The sequence below is a fragment of the Carassius carassius genome, chromosome 29 (assembly GCF_963082965.1).
Source record: "Carassius carassius chromosome 29, fCarCar2.1, whole genome shotgun sequence".
Taxonomy (NCBI): domain Eukaryota; kingdom Metazoa; phylum Chordata; class Actinopteri; order Cypriniformes; family Cyprinidae; genus Carassius; species Carassius carassius.
In genome coordinates, this window is record NC_081783.1 from 22368400 (window position 1) to 22385682 (window position 17283).

At 39.0% G+C, this 17283-nt stretch overlaps 1 protein-coding gene across 1 annotated transcript; it reads left to right on the top strand.

Annotated features, from left to right (window-relative positions):
- Window positions 1–427: 427 nt before the first annotated feature.
- Window positions 428–17208, top strand: LOC132109903 (fibroblast growth factor 18-like). The gene is made up of 5 exons (XM_059516353.1): window positions 428–1584; window positions 11178–11217; window positions 11615–11792; window positions 13521–13627; window positions 14771–17208. Exons 1-5 carry the CDS (start codon window positions 1553–1555, stop codon window positions 15038–15040), a joined length of 627 nt encoding a protein of 208 aa, XP_059372336.1. The 5' UTR covers window positions 428–1552; the 3' UTR covers window positions 15041–17208.
- Window positions 17209–17283: the final 75 nt, after the last annotated feature.

Consider the following 17283-nt stretch of genomic DNA (forward strand, 5'->3'; position numbering starts at 1 on the left):
CTCTGCCCTCTTGAGTTTTACAGTCATGAAACGAAGACTTAAAATGCATCAAAAGCACTAAACTTCTGGAAGCACCGTAAAGCGATCTGGCTGATGTTGTGCTGGTCCCGGTTTACGCGAGGTGGGGGATTTGGGTTTGAACCCGTGGCAGATTTTTACCCTCTTATAGCGGCTGACCCGGCCTGGGCTTGAGGTAGGGGCGCGATGCGTCCCGGTGGGACCGCTGGCGCGTGCGCGCGTGCTCCTTTGTTGCGCATGGTGACATTGGCGAGTGTTTTCGCTGTAGTCGGGCGGCATCACACAGAGGCTGAGTAATCTCGTTTGGATCCAATAAGTGTGTGTGAGGGGGGAAAGCAAAAGGAGAGGGAGCGAGGGAAAGAGAAGGGGGGCTGGGGGAGGGAGGGTGGATTGATCTGAAATCTTGTTCTGTTTTTCTTCTTCTTCTTGGAGTGATTTCTGCGCTCTGCCGTGGAGCTTCAGAAGACAAACGAGCGGAGAGGAAACAAGCTGCGCAAACGCTTTCCAGCGTTGTTAGTTTTCTATCCAACGTTTTACGTGAATTTGTGAATGAAAGCGGCTGAGGAAGAGGAGGAGGAGCAGGTTAAGTGGACGCTGCTTCCAGTGCACGGATCGCCTGCTTTTAATGCGCAAAAAGAATACGCGTTTTCCCTCACAGATCGAAGCGCTTTAGTCGGGCAGACTTTTGCGCTGTACTGGGGGGAGCTGCAAACTTTCTTCATTTTAAAAATAAATAAAAAGCTCAGATTGCATTCTTTCCCCCTTCAAACATTTTGGAGGTGATGTCATCGGCCCGTGTCTTGGCTGCTGTTGCGCTGGAGCTCCAGAATTGAATCCGGGAAATCAGGTGCAGGGAGCTGCGAGTGTGTGCCGCTTTCCTTCTGCTTTCACTTTCTCCCCCTCATTTGACCTGGACCGCGCCGCCGTCTCTCCGGCGCAGCAGTCATGACCGAGCACGCTCCGCGATACCCGGAGTCCAGCTCGCCGCCGCGTCTTCATCACTCCATACCCGTCCAGGTGCTCTGCCTCCCGCAGCGCGTCATTTCGCCCGTAGCGGACCAGCAGTGACACGAACTCTCATGCGTGCGCATGTACTCCACGGAGTTTTAATCCTTATCTGTGCAAAGACATTTTCAGTAGGCAAAGTTACGCTTGGACTGCTAGAAAAACACTTGGCGCGAACCTTTCGCTGGCTGTCGAAAAGTTTTTACGAGCGGAAACGGCGCATAGGTGTGGGTCGCGTTTGAACTTCGCTTCACCTGTTCCTCAGACTCCGGAGGATTCAGCTTCGCCCCGCCTCCTGCCCGTTACTGACCGCGCACCGCAACCATCCGTGTCGACTGCCGCGGCGCGCTCACACCCCGCTGACCCCTTGCCGCCCGTTGACGGTGAAAAGATGCAATCCACCGGCCCCAGCGGGAACATCCGCGGACCCTGCATTCAAACGGATTAAACAAACTGGAAAGACGTGAAGCTGTGACCCCCAGAGTCGTTTCGCAAGCGCGCACGGAGCCATACGGACGCGGAGGAAGCGATGTGGGCCTTTCTCTCCACGGTGGCTGTCTTGTAAGTCATTTGTGAATGAGATCATGCAGAATGAGTCTTAATGAATCGTTGCTTAAGTTGTAATACGTAAATTCTTAATCAAAAGCAGTCTGTGTGCCACACGCTTCACTTGACGTGACAAACTCCAAGTCTTGCATACATAATGATCTCATGACATCACCCCTCTGGGTTGCCATGGACACACGTCAATCACACCCAGCTCAGGTAAGGCCCATTCAAATGAAAACAGGTCACTCCAAAGGTGTGTTTTTCTTTCTTTTTGGTTGTGCACACATGGCAGTCATCTTGAGATGGTTATCATTCCTTTCCAAACCTGCGGATGGGACCAAAGGGCCTCTGATAATCCACTCTGCCCAGAATCCCGACGCTCCCCCGGGCAGGCAGAGTGGCTGTCTGGTCCTGTCCCGCCAAATTACTAATAATAACGCCCAAGAATGGTTGTTCTAGCAGGCATGGAGCTGGCATCTTATCTGCTGTCTGGATAGAGTGGAGTGCCTGTGACCTTCTCAGACAGGAAACTGCAGTTTAGAGACAGAAAAACATCAAACAGAGCTTAATATTCTCATATGGTTGTGCAGAATTAGCCGGGAATTGTGCAAGTGAGACAAGATCGTGTTTGCCGTCTTGTTCTCAAGGCTGGTGTCATTACAGGCTGATAATAGTGGTTTCGGTGGTTCAGGGTCTGGTGAAACAGAAGATGACAGCAGATGCAGATGTGTGAAGGTCTTATTTTCCTGTGTCAGATACGTTAGTTGACGTTTATCAGACACGTTTTATTCAAAGCTTTTCTCAGTGGTGCACCTGCGGTTCAGTCACAAGCTCAAGGCCATAGCGATAAGCAGCAGACAATGGAAAATGATTTGATTTTGTGCACTCAGGCAATCAGAACAGAAGTTTAACCACATGTTCTTCAAAAAGAAATATGAAATGCATGGAATTGATCCTATTTACAAACCAATCAATCAACTCAACTGAGCCATTTCTGAGTTTAAAGTAAATATTACACCCAGCATTAATTTTATTGCTGCATCATCCATTTCAAGTTTATATCTCACAATTATGACTTCTGAGTTGTTGTTTTTTTTAGTTTGTTTCGCAGTGTTGAGTGTTTATATCTCAATTCTGAGAAAATAATAGCGAGATTTTATAGTTTTATAGCTCACAATTGACATTTCTTCTCAGAATTCCAAGTTTGCATCTCATAATTTTGAATTTAGCTCACAGAATTAGCAATTTTTAAACAAACTTGTGAGGAAAAAGTCAGAATTTTGAGTTAAAAAGTCACAATAACCTTTTTATTTTGTGGTAAAAAAATAAGCTCCCATAGCTTTAGTGCTGGTCTGGCAAAAGTGCTGCTCAACCACAATGATTTTTCTGATGCATCTGGTGACCAAGGAAGTCTGACTCTTACTGGTTTACACTGAGGGGAACGTCAGCAAGCTTAGATGCAAAACAGGTTTGAAATGAATCATGTGAACTTTAACAGAAGGAGTGAAAACCTAGGAAAAGACATTCCCATATCAGGACAGATACAGTGACCTTGAGTGAGTGCTGTGGAAACCAAAGCTTTTACCATGACATATGTAACATGCAAAAGTCCACAGATGGGACTTTCTGTTCCTGTAGTTCTTTCAGAGAACATTAATCTTGAGCGCCGACCCGACTCGCAGCACCTACAGCCCTGACTGCATTTCTCTTCCCTTCCCTGTGCTGTTATATTGTTTAAACTTGGCCAGCGGTGTAAATTGTGCTTGAAGGGTGTGCGGGGTGATTTGGGATATGACTCCACCTCTCTGTGCTCAACTCTACACACGAACGCCTTCAGGAATCGTTCTGTCTCAGGTTTGATGATGTCATCACCCTGCTTGTTTTGGCCACCGACAGTAGCGCTTAGTGGAGTAAAGCTTGCAGCTACTTTCTTTCTCTCTTTATCCCTCTCTTTCCCCTTTCCCCCCACCTTTCTCTCTCTCTCTCTGGCAGGCCGCAGACTCGTTGCGGTTTGGGAGGGATATGGAGAATCCGAGGTTGCAGTTGAAGTAGGTTTTTTTTTTTGCATTTTCTTTCCCCCTCACTCGCGCTCTCTCTCAGTGAAACACTACTGTTTTAACAGCTGAGAGTTCTTACGAGACCCAGAGCCAGTCTCACCTGTGCAGCCAGGGTTTGGCAGCTACACCAACCGTACGTGCACAGATCCACAGCCAGCGTGTGCTGATCTGCAGCCAGCATGCACAGATCTGCAGTTTGCATGTGCATACAGTGTGTGCAGAGCCACTGAGCATGCATGACCTCTGAGAAACAAACATTTGCAAACACGTATGCCATCAAAGCTCACTAAAGCACTAAATATACTCAATAACATTCATAAGACCTTATTAATGACCACATAAAATGTTTGACAGGCACAGAAAATGGAAGCTACAGTATATGTCTATTAGCTATTATATAGATGGTACAGACAATACTATTCATAAGTTGGGGTCAGTAGGATTTTTTATTTAATTAAAGAAATTATTACCTTAATTGAGCGGGGATGCAGTAAATTGATCAAAAGTTACAGTAAATAATGTTACAAAAGATTTGTGTTTTAGATAAATGCTTTTCTTTTGAACTTTCTATTCATCAAAAATCCTGAAAAAAAAAACTGGCCATGGTTTCCATAAAAATTTGAAGCAGCACAACTGTTTTCAACATTGATATTAATAAGAAATGTTTCTGGAGCAGCAAATCCGCATGTAAGAATGATTTCTGGAGGATAACGTGACACGGAATTCTGGAGTAATGATGCTGAAAATTCTGATTTGATCACAGGAATAAATTACATTTTATAATATATGCATATAGAAAACCAGTGATCAAATAAATGCAGCATTGGTGAGCGTAAGAGACTTTTCAAAAGAAATGTTACCAACCCCAAACCTTTGAACTGTATTGTTCATTTGTTTAAACAGCTTCATACATATTCACATCAGAAATGCAGACAGCGTACATCAGTGCACAACGGGTATGCATGGATTAAAAAACTGCACATAGGTGTTTATGTGAGCAGGTGCACACACATAAACACACATGAGAACCTGGTCAGCACATGCACATCTGCTCAGTTATTATGCGAAGTGTGTGGCCGTTCAGGGACTCGGGTACGAAGGGTCAGAACGCAGGTGTGTGTCGGCAAGTCTGTGCCATTTAGCATCAGGATATACAGTGTCTCTCTTTCATTTACATTTTAAACGTGTTACAGTGAACACAGAAAAACACACTTGCTTGTGAACATATTGGGCCAGTATGAGTGAAGAAAAGGGCCTTGTATCTGTTATGGAGTAAGATGCTCATTTTACATTTTCCTACATCTTGTTTCTCTTGACGTGGAGGAGTTTAGTAGTGGAGGGAAATGTTTTGAGAGTGTGGTGACACCTGTGTTTCATGACTTGTTTTATGTGCTGATTGGATGCCAGGAATTGAAAGAACAAAACGCCAGATCATCTCCAAGAATCTGATTGGTTGGAATTGCTCACAGATAGTTCAGCATCAAGGGCTTTTCCTAGTTAGCATGGCCCTGTAACTAGACCATCTTGATGTAAAAACCATCCAAAGTAATAAACGTTTTTCCCCAAATCACTCTGGAGCTGCAGGGAAAATATATAAAAACCTTTTGTGGCATAAATCCCATATACACTGTAAGATCATATCATATAAATTGAATAAAATTAACTATTAATCACAGCACAGGGTTTGGAATCATGGCTGCATCCAAAATCGCACACTTCCCTACTATGTAGTAGGTAAAAAGTATTTTTCTGAAGTGCACATCTCATGGAGACTTTACTATCCCATGAGGCCATGGGAGAGGATTTGTCAACTGTAGTAAAGCATGGTAGGCCACATGACAATGACAACATGATGAATGTAGTAGACTCATTGGTCACATGGCATGAATGGCTCAGGTGACTGGCTCACAAAACCTGTATTCAAAATACAAGGATGGCAGGTTTGCGTGCACTTTTTATTCTGAATGGGAACTCTTAACACGTTGCCTTTAAAAGCTTTAAAAGTGTCTCAGTCCCTGAGAGGTTAAAGGTTACAATGGATATATCATAGCAAACATTGTTTTTCTTGTCCTTCGAAATGAGAATTTGCTGTACTATGCAGACACTCTAACAATCACAATGGAAACTAAGTTACAAAACCGACTTGTTCAGAAATCATCATGGTTTTGACAGTTATGACATTTACATATCAAAGCCTATTTTCTGAACAACCCACCAACTATTCAGCGCTGTTCAGCAACTGAGCCTGCCATAGAGAATGACAGCCTGAGCCTGGATAAGAGAGAACATTCTCAGAACATTGTTGGAAGGTTCTCTCAAAGTTATGAAAAAACATGCTTCCAGTAATGTTAACAGAATGTTTGTTCATGTTCTCAAAACGTTAGTACAGAAACGTTATTTATGCATTTTTTTTGCATTATGTATGCAAAAAAAAAAAAGATGTTTTCATAACTTAATGGTAAGATCAGCAAAATGTTCTTACTGGAACTACAGCAGTACTCAGAGGTTAGTCAATAATAACAGATACGAATAGACATCTCTAATAATTGGCACATTTATCATTTACAGTCTTCCTCCAAGGGACTTGCACTTTTGTGGTAGTTTAGTAAAAATGCAGACAAGTATACGATCATAAGACAGAATATTAGTATAAATCATGTGAGGGTAGTTGTAAAGCATACAGCAGAGGTGAACATGGGAAATGTGGTTTTTTTACATTGTGCAGCTATTATTGGGTGTGTGTTCCTGTGGTTTGTTGTTTAATGTAGGGAGTGTGTAACTTATGTGCACAACACGTTTAGTGAATGAAATGTCACACACTTATTGCATTATGTGACTATATTTTGTATGCAAATGTGCAAATGAAGCTGAATACAATATATACATAGCTTTATGTATAAAGCAATAATATGATTTACTTTTTTCTTCACTATATGTATCCAGGTAAGGTTAGTTATATTTATACTAATTATTAATTAATTAATTTTAGTTATTAATGTACCTACAGAAGGTACACCAATAGCTTCAGCCCAAAATTAATATTTAGTTATTTAATGACCATTATGTCATTAAAAATTTTGAAATGCAAAAAAAACAAAAAAAACAAAACTGAGATGCTGCTTTTCATGAAAGTGGGCATGTAAATAAGTAAATAAATCACTTTTTTAAATGACCATAACAGTAGTCCATTTGACTCGTGCACTACATTCTAAGTACTCTGAAATCATATGTTTTGTATGAGAAACAAATTCATTAAAAAAAAATCTTAATGAATATTTAATTTAATTTATATTTTATAGTATTTAGCAAAAAAATTACATAAACATACTTTACTTGAAGGCAAGTTAATTAAAAAGTTGTGAGTGAACCATATTAGCAGGGTTATTTTATACATGTATTATATATTTATATATATAATTTTTTTAAATTCTTTTCTGTTTTTATTTAAATGATTTTGTAATTTTCCTTTTTTATTTTTATTAGGTTTTAATTTTTAATTATGTCTATATAGTTTTATTTTTCATAATTTTTTTTATTATTATTGCATTTATATTCGTTTTAAGTAACAAGTAACAAAAATTATTTTATGGTTAAATTCTTAACTAATAATCCTGTCCTGGAGCATTCCTTTAATCGTGTTGTTTTGTGATGCAATATGAACATGTGTATGTTAAGTGTGCGTTGACAGGCATGATGAAGAGAGCGTGTAAATGTGTGTTTGTGTGTGTTTGTGTGTGTGTTTGTGGTTGCAGCTGTCAGCTGGTTAGATGCTACCTCTCTCTCTCTCTCTCTCTCATATCTCTTCATAGCTGAGGCAGTGTGGGGGAGTTGTTCAATCTCTACTTCCAGATAGGGAAACAAGAGAGGAAGGGAGAGAAAGAGCGAGGGATTCAAAACGACAAGATGAGAAACACTCTCTCAATTCCTTTCCTATCTCCTCCATTCCTGTCTTTTTCCCCTCTGGCGTGTTTTCCTCTGTTTGCGGCGCCTCCATTGACCCCGCCAGTGATTTCATTTGCGAGCTGAATTTTTGGGATGTAAACAAGCGATGGGCTGCAGCTGAATCATCCGGAATAAATCAAAAACTACCGTCTTATCGCGATCGACGGAATATTAATGTCGAAAAGAGCCACAACCCTGCCACAATTCTCACCGTTCATAAAGTCATTTGGAGGAAACCTCATTGACTGGGAATCTCGCAGAATGAGCTCAGCGATTCGCTGTTACATCAGAGGTCAAAGGGCATTTCTGCAATTGATTGTGTCAGAATCACTGGAAGCATCTTGCGTCTGAAAATATAATAGTATATAAATAATAGTATTTAAGAAAAATAACACTGGTGCTCACATTCTAATCAGTGTGTGAAATATCTGATAGACATATTTAAAAATATTCAGATACATTCTGGACATCTGATGAATGTTGTAACAACCTAAAGAAAATGTTTTGGAAATGTAAAAAAAAAAAAAAACTATTAGCGAGAACATTTTTGACTAGCATTTTGGCCTCACAAGTATGGCAAAAGTTGTCCACACACCCACACACTCATGATCTCAGACATTCGGTCATGAAGAGGTCGAGGGGTCACTGGCGAGACGATAAGGAGGAAGTGATGTGTTCTTCTTGGTTCACACCCACTCTCAGCTTCTCAATGAGTGACATAACACTGACCACACCCACACCACCCAGAGAGAGAGGGGGGGGAGAGAGAGAAAGAGGGGGGGGGAGAGAGGGGGGGGGGGATGGGACAAAAACTCGATTGAAGCCATGAATGCTGAGTTCTGTAAGAGTCTCCTCAAAGTACAAAGGAACACTACGAACAACGCATGCAGGGCAGAATTAGGCCAATACCCTCTATTAATATGCATTGAGAAAAGAACGACCCCAACTCTTACCATTTTAAAGCCCTTAAAAACCATGAAGTGAACCCTGAAAAAAAGTCCCCTGATTCAGACGCTCCTGAAGCTGCAGAAACAAACTAACACGACTAACAACATCCAGCATCGGGACTTTTGTGAAATATTCATCCACAAAATTCGGCCCAACCAAATTATAAAAGCACAAAGGAAAATTATCTAAATTATTGGAAAGAAACAACAGAAAAACAAAGTAAACTTGAATGTTATTTGGCCCTAAATAGAGACTACACAACTGCAGATTATCTGAGTACTACAGTGAAAGATTGTAAATTAAGAGAAATGAGGAGGTACAGACTGAGCAGTCATACTCTTGACTATAGAGACGGACAGATATAAACATCACTGGCTGCCCAAAGAGAGCTGCATCTGCCCTTACTGTAATCATGGGGAAGTGGAGACCGAGCAGCACTTCTTCACCAGCTGCCCCAACTATGAAGATATTAGAAAGACATTCTATCCTAAATTTGAAACACCTTGCCCTGACTTCAAAACAAGATTGTATCTTACTAGCAGCAAGATACATTAATGCCTTTCACAAAAAGAGGGAGGAGTCAACAAATCAGTGATGCGCCCACAAACACACACCACATTGAATTTTAAATTGTTCATAGAATTCTAAAATGTTGATTAGTTCTACTTTTCAAATGTATACATGCATGTTTTTGCTGCAGAAGATGGAGAAGTGTGTGCATTAGCTGCAAGAGAGTATTATTGGTTAATTAAATTATTGGTTTATTATTAGATTATATTATATTTTGTTTGTATATTATCAGTTTTCATTTGAACTGTAGTAACATTTATTTAATAAAAACTATAAACTATCAATCAGAAGACAGAAGGCATTAGTAGTGTGTGTCCAACAGCAACGTTTTGATCATGTTGATCATTTAGAGCCTTCAGAAATTTAAATATAAAAATATGAAACCATAAGATCATAGGGTTAATAGCTACACAGGAAATCCTTGCTGGAGACTCTGGCATCTCAGATTCATCCAAGATTACATGATCTGAGCTAATGTTATAGCTCCATACTCTTAGTGTAGACAGCGTTGAGTCATTTCTGTCTAGTTTTATTTCTCATAAGAAGGAATTTTAAGAAACTGCATTGTGATACAATAGTGTCATCATTCAGCTCAATTTAGTTCAATGTTGTTTCAATTTAGTTTAAATAATGCTCCGAACTCAAGCCAATGATTGATCAGATGTTTCTGTGTGCCGGGAAGCTGAAACAGTCTGTCTCACAGAGTTGAATCAGCTGACAAATGGTTTACTTTTATTTGTCTCTGCATATTAAGCCGGGACAGGAGAAAGGGTTTTTACATCAGAGAAATTGCACACGTCATCGTCAAGCGTCTCTGAGCAGAAGTGAAATCTGTTCCCCCGCTGGTGTCTGACGTTTGAGTCCGCAGCAGGCGTTAGTCCCGTAGGGGCCTGTGGTCTCCTCGTTGGCTGTCATAACATCGGACTTTTCACACTGACTTATGTTGAGCAGACGCACTGATCCGTCCTGCGGGCCTGTTCGATTTCAAAGTGGCGGTCCCTTGCCAGAACAGGGCCTGTGGTGATGGAGAAGTTTAGCGCGGGCCCTCAGCCACTCGCTCTTATACGCTTAAAATCTTACTCACACCCACGGCCTTCCAAGTTTCCATGAAAATGTGAGTTATGCTTCAAATGTCAGGTTTTTCCCTTTTCCAACAACATGTGGCGATTAAACCAAGAAGGGAAAGTAGTTTAGAATTGTCATTCAATTAAAATTCACATCATCTATTTTCTAAATGCATGCTATTTTGAACAATTTATCTGTGCATGTTTCATTTCTTTAAAGTGTTTTAGCCTTGTTTAATCAAAACCCAGTTAGCAAAAATATGTTCTAAGAACGTTTTGTTAATATTCCTATTAATTTATGAAAGGAATAGTTCACCTAAAAAATCACAGCATTTTCATTTTTGGGTGGACTATCTATTTGATTTATTTTTCCATTCACATTCTGAGAACCTTGTTACTGTGAAAAGGCTCCATCCGGTACACTCTGATGTACATCACAATATGAAAAACAAAAGTTCTGTCACTACCTCTACTGCATTGTGACATTTGAATTGTCCCCTACACATGGAAACGTAGTATTCTGATTGGCCAGTGACAACTTTTCTGTTTTCTTTTTGTATAAATGGCCAAAGAATTGCATAATATCCCTGACGGCTTTTTTTATTTTTTAAATGCTGCACTAGTTTCATTTCTCTTGAATCACTCTGTGCGCATCTTCTCGTCACATTTTAAAATAATTTAATTCAAACCATTATTTCATATTAATGCATTTTATATTTAATAATTACATTGTAAAAAAAAAAAAGAAAACATGATTGGAATTTTAATGGTAAATAAACCCCTCTAGCTTGAAATAAGACCCGTCTAATTTTTTTATTTTGATAATGAGTTTCTAACTCTATATAATCCTTTACATAAACTATGAAACTCAGACTAGAGGATGATGTTCATCATTTTGACTTCACTTTCCCCGTAGACCGGATCCGTCAGCAGGGTTTTGGGATGCTGGGTGGAACTGTTTGTGTTACCATTGTAACACTCACCTGACCTTGATTGCTTTCTCTGTCTTTCTCTGGTTTCTCAGGTATATTCAGATGATGCTGGTCATGTGTAATCCTCTACAGGTGAGTTAACCTTAAATCAAAATAACCTGATTCCTGGTCTTATTGTGCATGATTCAATCAGTGCATGTTAACTTATGCATGTTAACATACTGCTGGTTATTGTAAAGTGTTACAATTATTTAAAATTGTCAAAACAAAAATTACAGCTAGTATACATGTAAAAGCTCTGGAGGCTGAATTTAGGCAGTAGATCATCCACAATCCACTGCAAACTCACTTTCTGATATGAAATACCTGCTTTAACAACAACACACCATAAATTCAACCTAGGCTGATACCGTAGTGCTTTTCTTAGTAGTGATGAGTTCAGAATTGTTTTCACAATGAGTTCACTTGAGAAAAATGTCTGAATATAAGGGGGAATAAAGACTGGATGTGTGTGGTCTGTTGCCTGCAGGTGTTTGGAGTGGACGGGGTGAATTTCAGCGTGCACGTGGAGAATCAGACTCGTGCACGAGACGCCATGAGCCGGAGACATCATCGCGTGTACCAGCTTTACAGCCGCACCAGTGGGAAACATGTCCAGGTGCTCGGACGCAAAATCAGCGCACGAGGAGAGGACGGAGACAAATATGGTAACAACACATACACACATAAGAAAGACCCCCCACTCCACACTCACACAGGAAACAGGAAAAGACAAAGACTCGGCTACTGCTGATACAGTGATTCACAGACAGAGAGAAAAAAGGCCAATGAATTCTGTTTTCTTGTAGGTATGTGTTGACAGTCACATCGTTACAGTAATATAAACCTATCACCTTAGATTTTAGCCACACCACCATAATTCCCACTGGTGTCAGTTCCAATATCTACAGCACATTTTCACTCTCTAGATATCAGTATTGGTGACTGGAAAACCTCTGTCAGTCAATCGGTATCCTCGTTTAACCCCCCCCCCCCCCCTCCCATCCATTCATCCATCCCCCTCTCCTCTTCTGCACACAATCAATGGATGTGAAAGTTGAAAGAGGATATCGGCACTCAGATCTAACAATGGGCCTGATTCATTCATGGGTGAATCTCACAAAAACATCCAAAATGCACAGAATGAATGAATTAATTAATTAAATTATTTATTTTTTGTATTTTGAGAAATAATTTTCTGAATACTTAAGCATGTTTTAACTCAAATTCTTATTATTGTAATGCATGGATACTTTGTTATATTATTACAAGACTTTAATAAGCAGGTTAGTAGCAGGTTATGATAATGAAAACTAAAAAAGAAAGCAATAAACCATTCATTAATTGAAATAAAATAAATACTAACGGAAATAAAATGTAAAAAAACATGTTGCTAATTTCCAAAGCAACATTTAGCAATTTTCATTTACTAAAATAGCTAAGATATAAATAAAAATACACAAATTACAAAAATTTTAACTTTTAAATCTTTTAAATGAGAATGCCTTGAAAATAGAATTAATTATTGTGCAAATAATGTTAGAATTTAGAAGATCTTTGCGGGCTTTGTTTTAATGATATATATATATATATATATATATATATATATATATATATATATATATATAAAATATTACTCCTTTCCTGTAAGAACATATGACTTGAACACGATCTTGACAGTTTTTGTGAGATTCACCCTCATAATTCTTTCATTCTTTATTGTGAAAATATTATTCAGAAAGCTTCCAGAGAGCTTGAGGTTTTGTGATCACCTCTCCTCGTCAGGAAATAAAGGGAAGAGAAAGACCGGGAGATGGGAAGAGGGTGAGGATGAATGTATTTACTCAGCGAGTCAGGGATGTCTGGATCAGGAGAGATTGGAGGAAGACAAAGAGGTTATTGATCTCTGGTGACCCCTGCACTCATAAAGGTCACGCAGGAGCCATTTCAGAGCTTCAACTGCCATATCCTGAAACACACACACACACACACACACACACACATGGGCTGAATGACCTCGCTAGAGGCTGACAGTGAACTGTAGCTGGAGGCTTTTATAATGCAGTGACAGAGAGGCTGATCAGAGTAGCATACTGCTATACTAATATTATTTCTACAGCATATGTTCTGCATATTGCCAAAATGTATCCCATAATGCCATGGCCCGGATTAAGAATTAAATTGCTGATGTGACTTATAATAAGCTTGATTTGGTTTTAAACCATCAGGTTTTATCAGGCCTCTGTCTCTTTCTGAACTGTTATTAATAGTGCCAGTCAAGGCAGCTGCTCAAACAGATCCACTGCATCAAATTATAAACAACGTCATTGAAAAACCAGAGCTCACAGTGATATTTTAGTAACGTCTGTCTGTCTCTCTGCCTGTCTCTTTACAAGCCCAGCTTGTAGTGGAGGCAGACACCTTCGGCAGCCAGGTGCGAATCCGAGGGAAGGAAACCAATTATTACCTGTGTATGAACCGAAGAGGAAAACTCGTAGGCAAGGTGAACTTCACTGCTGATTTCTTTGACTTTCTTTCTTTCTTTCCTGTATTACCTATTGAAACAAATTTGAGGCAGGATATGAATATAGATCTTGTCATGTTTTATAAGTAGCCATTTCTTTCTTCTGTGAAAATACAAAAAAATATATATATTTTGAAGAATGTTGGTAAACCAATGGTTTCGAGTCCCATAGTATGTTCCATAGTATGGACAGAAATGCCATGAAAGCCAATGGGACACGAAGCTATTTGGTTACCAACATTCTTCCGAATATCATCGTTTGTGTTCCACGGAATAAAGTCAGTAATACAGGTTTAGAAATAACATGAGGGTGAGTAAATGATGCATATTTTTGATTGTTAGGTGGACCATCGATATAAAAAAACGCAAATCCCTAATTACTGTTACCTTACCAAGTGTGTATTTTATTTAAGAGCCAATATATTTTCTAGTTGTGGCAAGAGCTAAAATATTTTATCAGGTAGAAATGGCTGAGAAATTGCTGTTTTGAGTAAAAAAAAAAATAAATAAAAAAAATAAAAAAAATAAAAATTGAACGATTTTTTTTACTTACGGAGTTATTAAATTAAATTCAAATGAAAATTCAATTATTATTATATCATGTTGAAATGACTAAGAAATTTACATTTAAAATCATTTTTTAAAATTTGCAAAAAGTTCAACTAAAAATCCTGTAGTTGTGAACTACTGAAAACGAAATTTTTAAACTTGTGGAATTAAATAATTAAATTATCATTATTATAATGATTTAACTGTTTTAATATGTTAGCACTCATAGTTTTTGTATAAACAAAAAGGAGCAAATTTGTCAATACAGCAGAAGTAACAAAAAAGATACTGGTAATTTGCTGCTTCTAAGTTTACAGACATTTCTTCACCCTAACACAGTGTAATGCACTCAAACAATCAATTGTTCTTCATATTAACAGTACATATTACACAAGTCCTATTTTACATTATGTGTAATATTAGCCTACATGGAACCAAAAATAGTTAAAACAACTAATGCAGATAATCTCAAATCTAACAAACATATTTGTGAATTTTTTTAACACAATGTTTATGGTCAAGCTAACACATTTGTCTCCATGTGTGTGTATATGGACTTTTCGGTCTACCCAGAAGGCTAGCAATCGTAGTGCAGACTGTGTCTTCATCGAGAAAGTCCTGGAAAACAACTACACGGCGCTAATGTCGGCACGCTACACGGGGTGGTACGTGGGCTTCACCAAAAGAGGGCGCCCTCGCCGTGGTCCGCACACGCTTCCCAACCAGCAGGACGTCCACTTCATGAAGCGTTTCCCACCCGGAGAGCAGCCGGATTTACCGCCGTTTCGCTTCACCACTGTCAGCAAGAGGAGCAAGAGAGTCCGAGCGGCGCGACCGCGCTAACGCTGAGGCCAATGTCCCACTGCTAACATTTACATGAGGACGAGGAACAAACCAAAAGTCCCAGTGAAAATGACACTGCTAATGCGAAGCAGGACTGTCTTGTCTTATTTGAACAGTGACAGCATCACTTTATATTTCACTGGGTTGGACCTCTATAACCCTAATAATAAATTCTAGCTAAATTACACCAGAGCTGTGGTTAAGACAGCTTGCTTCAGACATGGAGATGACTAACCAAAGCAAACGTCTGGCCCAGTGGAGGAAGCATTGGGCTGCGCATACATTGAGCAGCTCACAATGAAGACATGAAACAAAACACAAGCACACAGGCCTGTAGATGCAGATCGTGTGGCAACTTTTCTAAGACAAGACTTGGACGTGATTCCGCCTAAGGGAGAGGAGCGGAAATCCCTGAACCTGCGGAAGAAAGAAATGGACACTGACTGGAAACTAAGACAGAAGGGCTGTTATATGGGAGCTCCTGGGATCAGACCTGCCTTAAACGATGCCCTCAGACAAAAATGAAAATTCGGGCATCATTTACTCACTTCAAGTCACTCCAAAGGCATATGTTTGTTTTTTTTTTGTTTTTTTCCACTGCAACAGAGAATAGCACGCATGTTTTTCAGACAACAGTTCATAGTTAACGTCTGTCAAGCTCTCAAAAGGACAAAAAAACTAAACAAAAAGTTAATTACGACACAGCTATAAGTTAATATTAATTGTGACCCTGGACCACAAAACCAAATTAAGCTAAATTAAGATTTATACATCTGAATGATGAATAAATAAGCTTTCCATTGATGTATGGTTTATTGGGATTGGGCAATATTTGGCCGAGATACAACTATTTGGAAATCTGGAATCTGAGGGTGCAAAAAAATCTAAATTCTGAGAAAATCGTCTTTGAAGTTGTCCAAATGAATTCTTAGCAATGCATATTACTAATCAAAAATTACATTTCGATATTTACCATAGGAAATTTACAAAATATCTAAATGGAAAGAAAAATCGATAATTTTGACCCATACAATGTTTTTTTTGGCTATTGCAAAAATATAGCCTTTAAAAATTATTTAATTATACTACCACTAGTACAAGTAGCATCAAATCCTTTCTTCCATATTGTGATGTACATAAGGATGAAAGTGATTACTGAACAAGAAAAAATGTAGGGCGTAGACTTGGTTCTATGCATCGGTTGCTGGCTGGATGTCGAGATGTGGGTGTGGCAATCAGGAAGGGGTGGAGTTTAAGCAGACTAAATCATTGGAGCATCCTGCATACATCAGCAAAGCGAAATCAGACGTTTCACTGGAAGATCCAGTTAAGAAATTATTAAACACTACAACGTAAAAACGATTTAAAAATGCATGGATGAATCTTTTATCATAAGACCAATGCATAATCATCAAACAGTATGACTTCAAAGACTTAGTGCAGTAGTCATGTGGACTACAGTTTTAGTGTTTAATTTATTTTTGGAGCTTGACATACTCATTATGAACTCTAATTTTGAGGTGAGCAAATAATGACGGAATATTAATTTTTGGGTGAACTATGTCTTTGAAGCTAATGAATAAATGAATGTAATTCTGTATAAGTGTGTGTGTGCATGTGAGTGCAATGGCGTATTTCAGGTTGCATTAAAGACCGTGAGGGATATAATCATACGTGACTTATTGCTGGATGGACAGGATTTACCGGAACTGGAATGTAAAGGATAATAAAGAGGAAACTCTCTTAAAGCTGCACCAAATACAAACCAAACCAAAGACAAGTGGTGACCAATGACAGAGACAACCTGAACAGCTCCGATCCCACGAGAGCACAGGACGGGTCGCCACGAAAAATGACACGAGGAGCAACGTTCCTGTTTGGATTTTAATGTGGAATGCTGCTACTGGGAAATATAACGGAGAACCAAAGTCTTATACCAGCTTATTAAAGGAAAAACATTACAAAACTTTTTTTTAAATATAAATATATATATATATATAAATAAATAAATATATATAGATTAATGCTGACTAAGTGATATTACTTTGACTGCTACTATCATTGTTGTTACTATAAAAGAATTCCACTTATTTATTTTATCTCTGTGTATGGCAAAAACCTTTCCAAAGCCAGTAAACTCTACAGAAACCTGTCTGTGTTTCAAAACATACATGTTGTGTGAGTCGTCATTATCATCAATCTGCTAACAAACATATGGTCAGGGATTCATGTTTTATGTAACC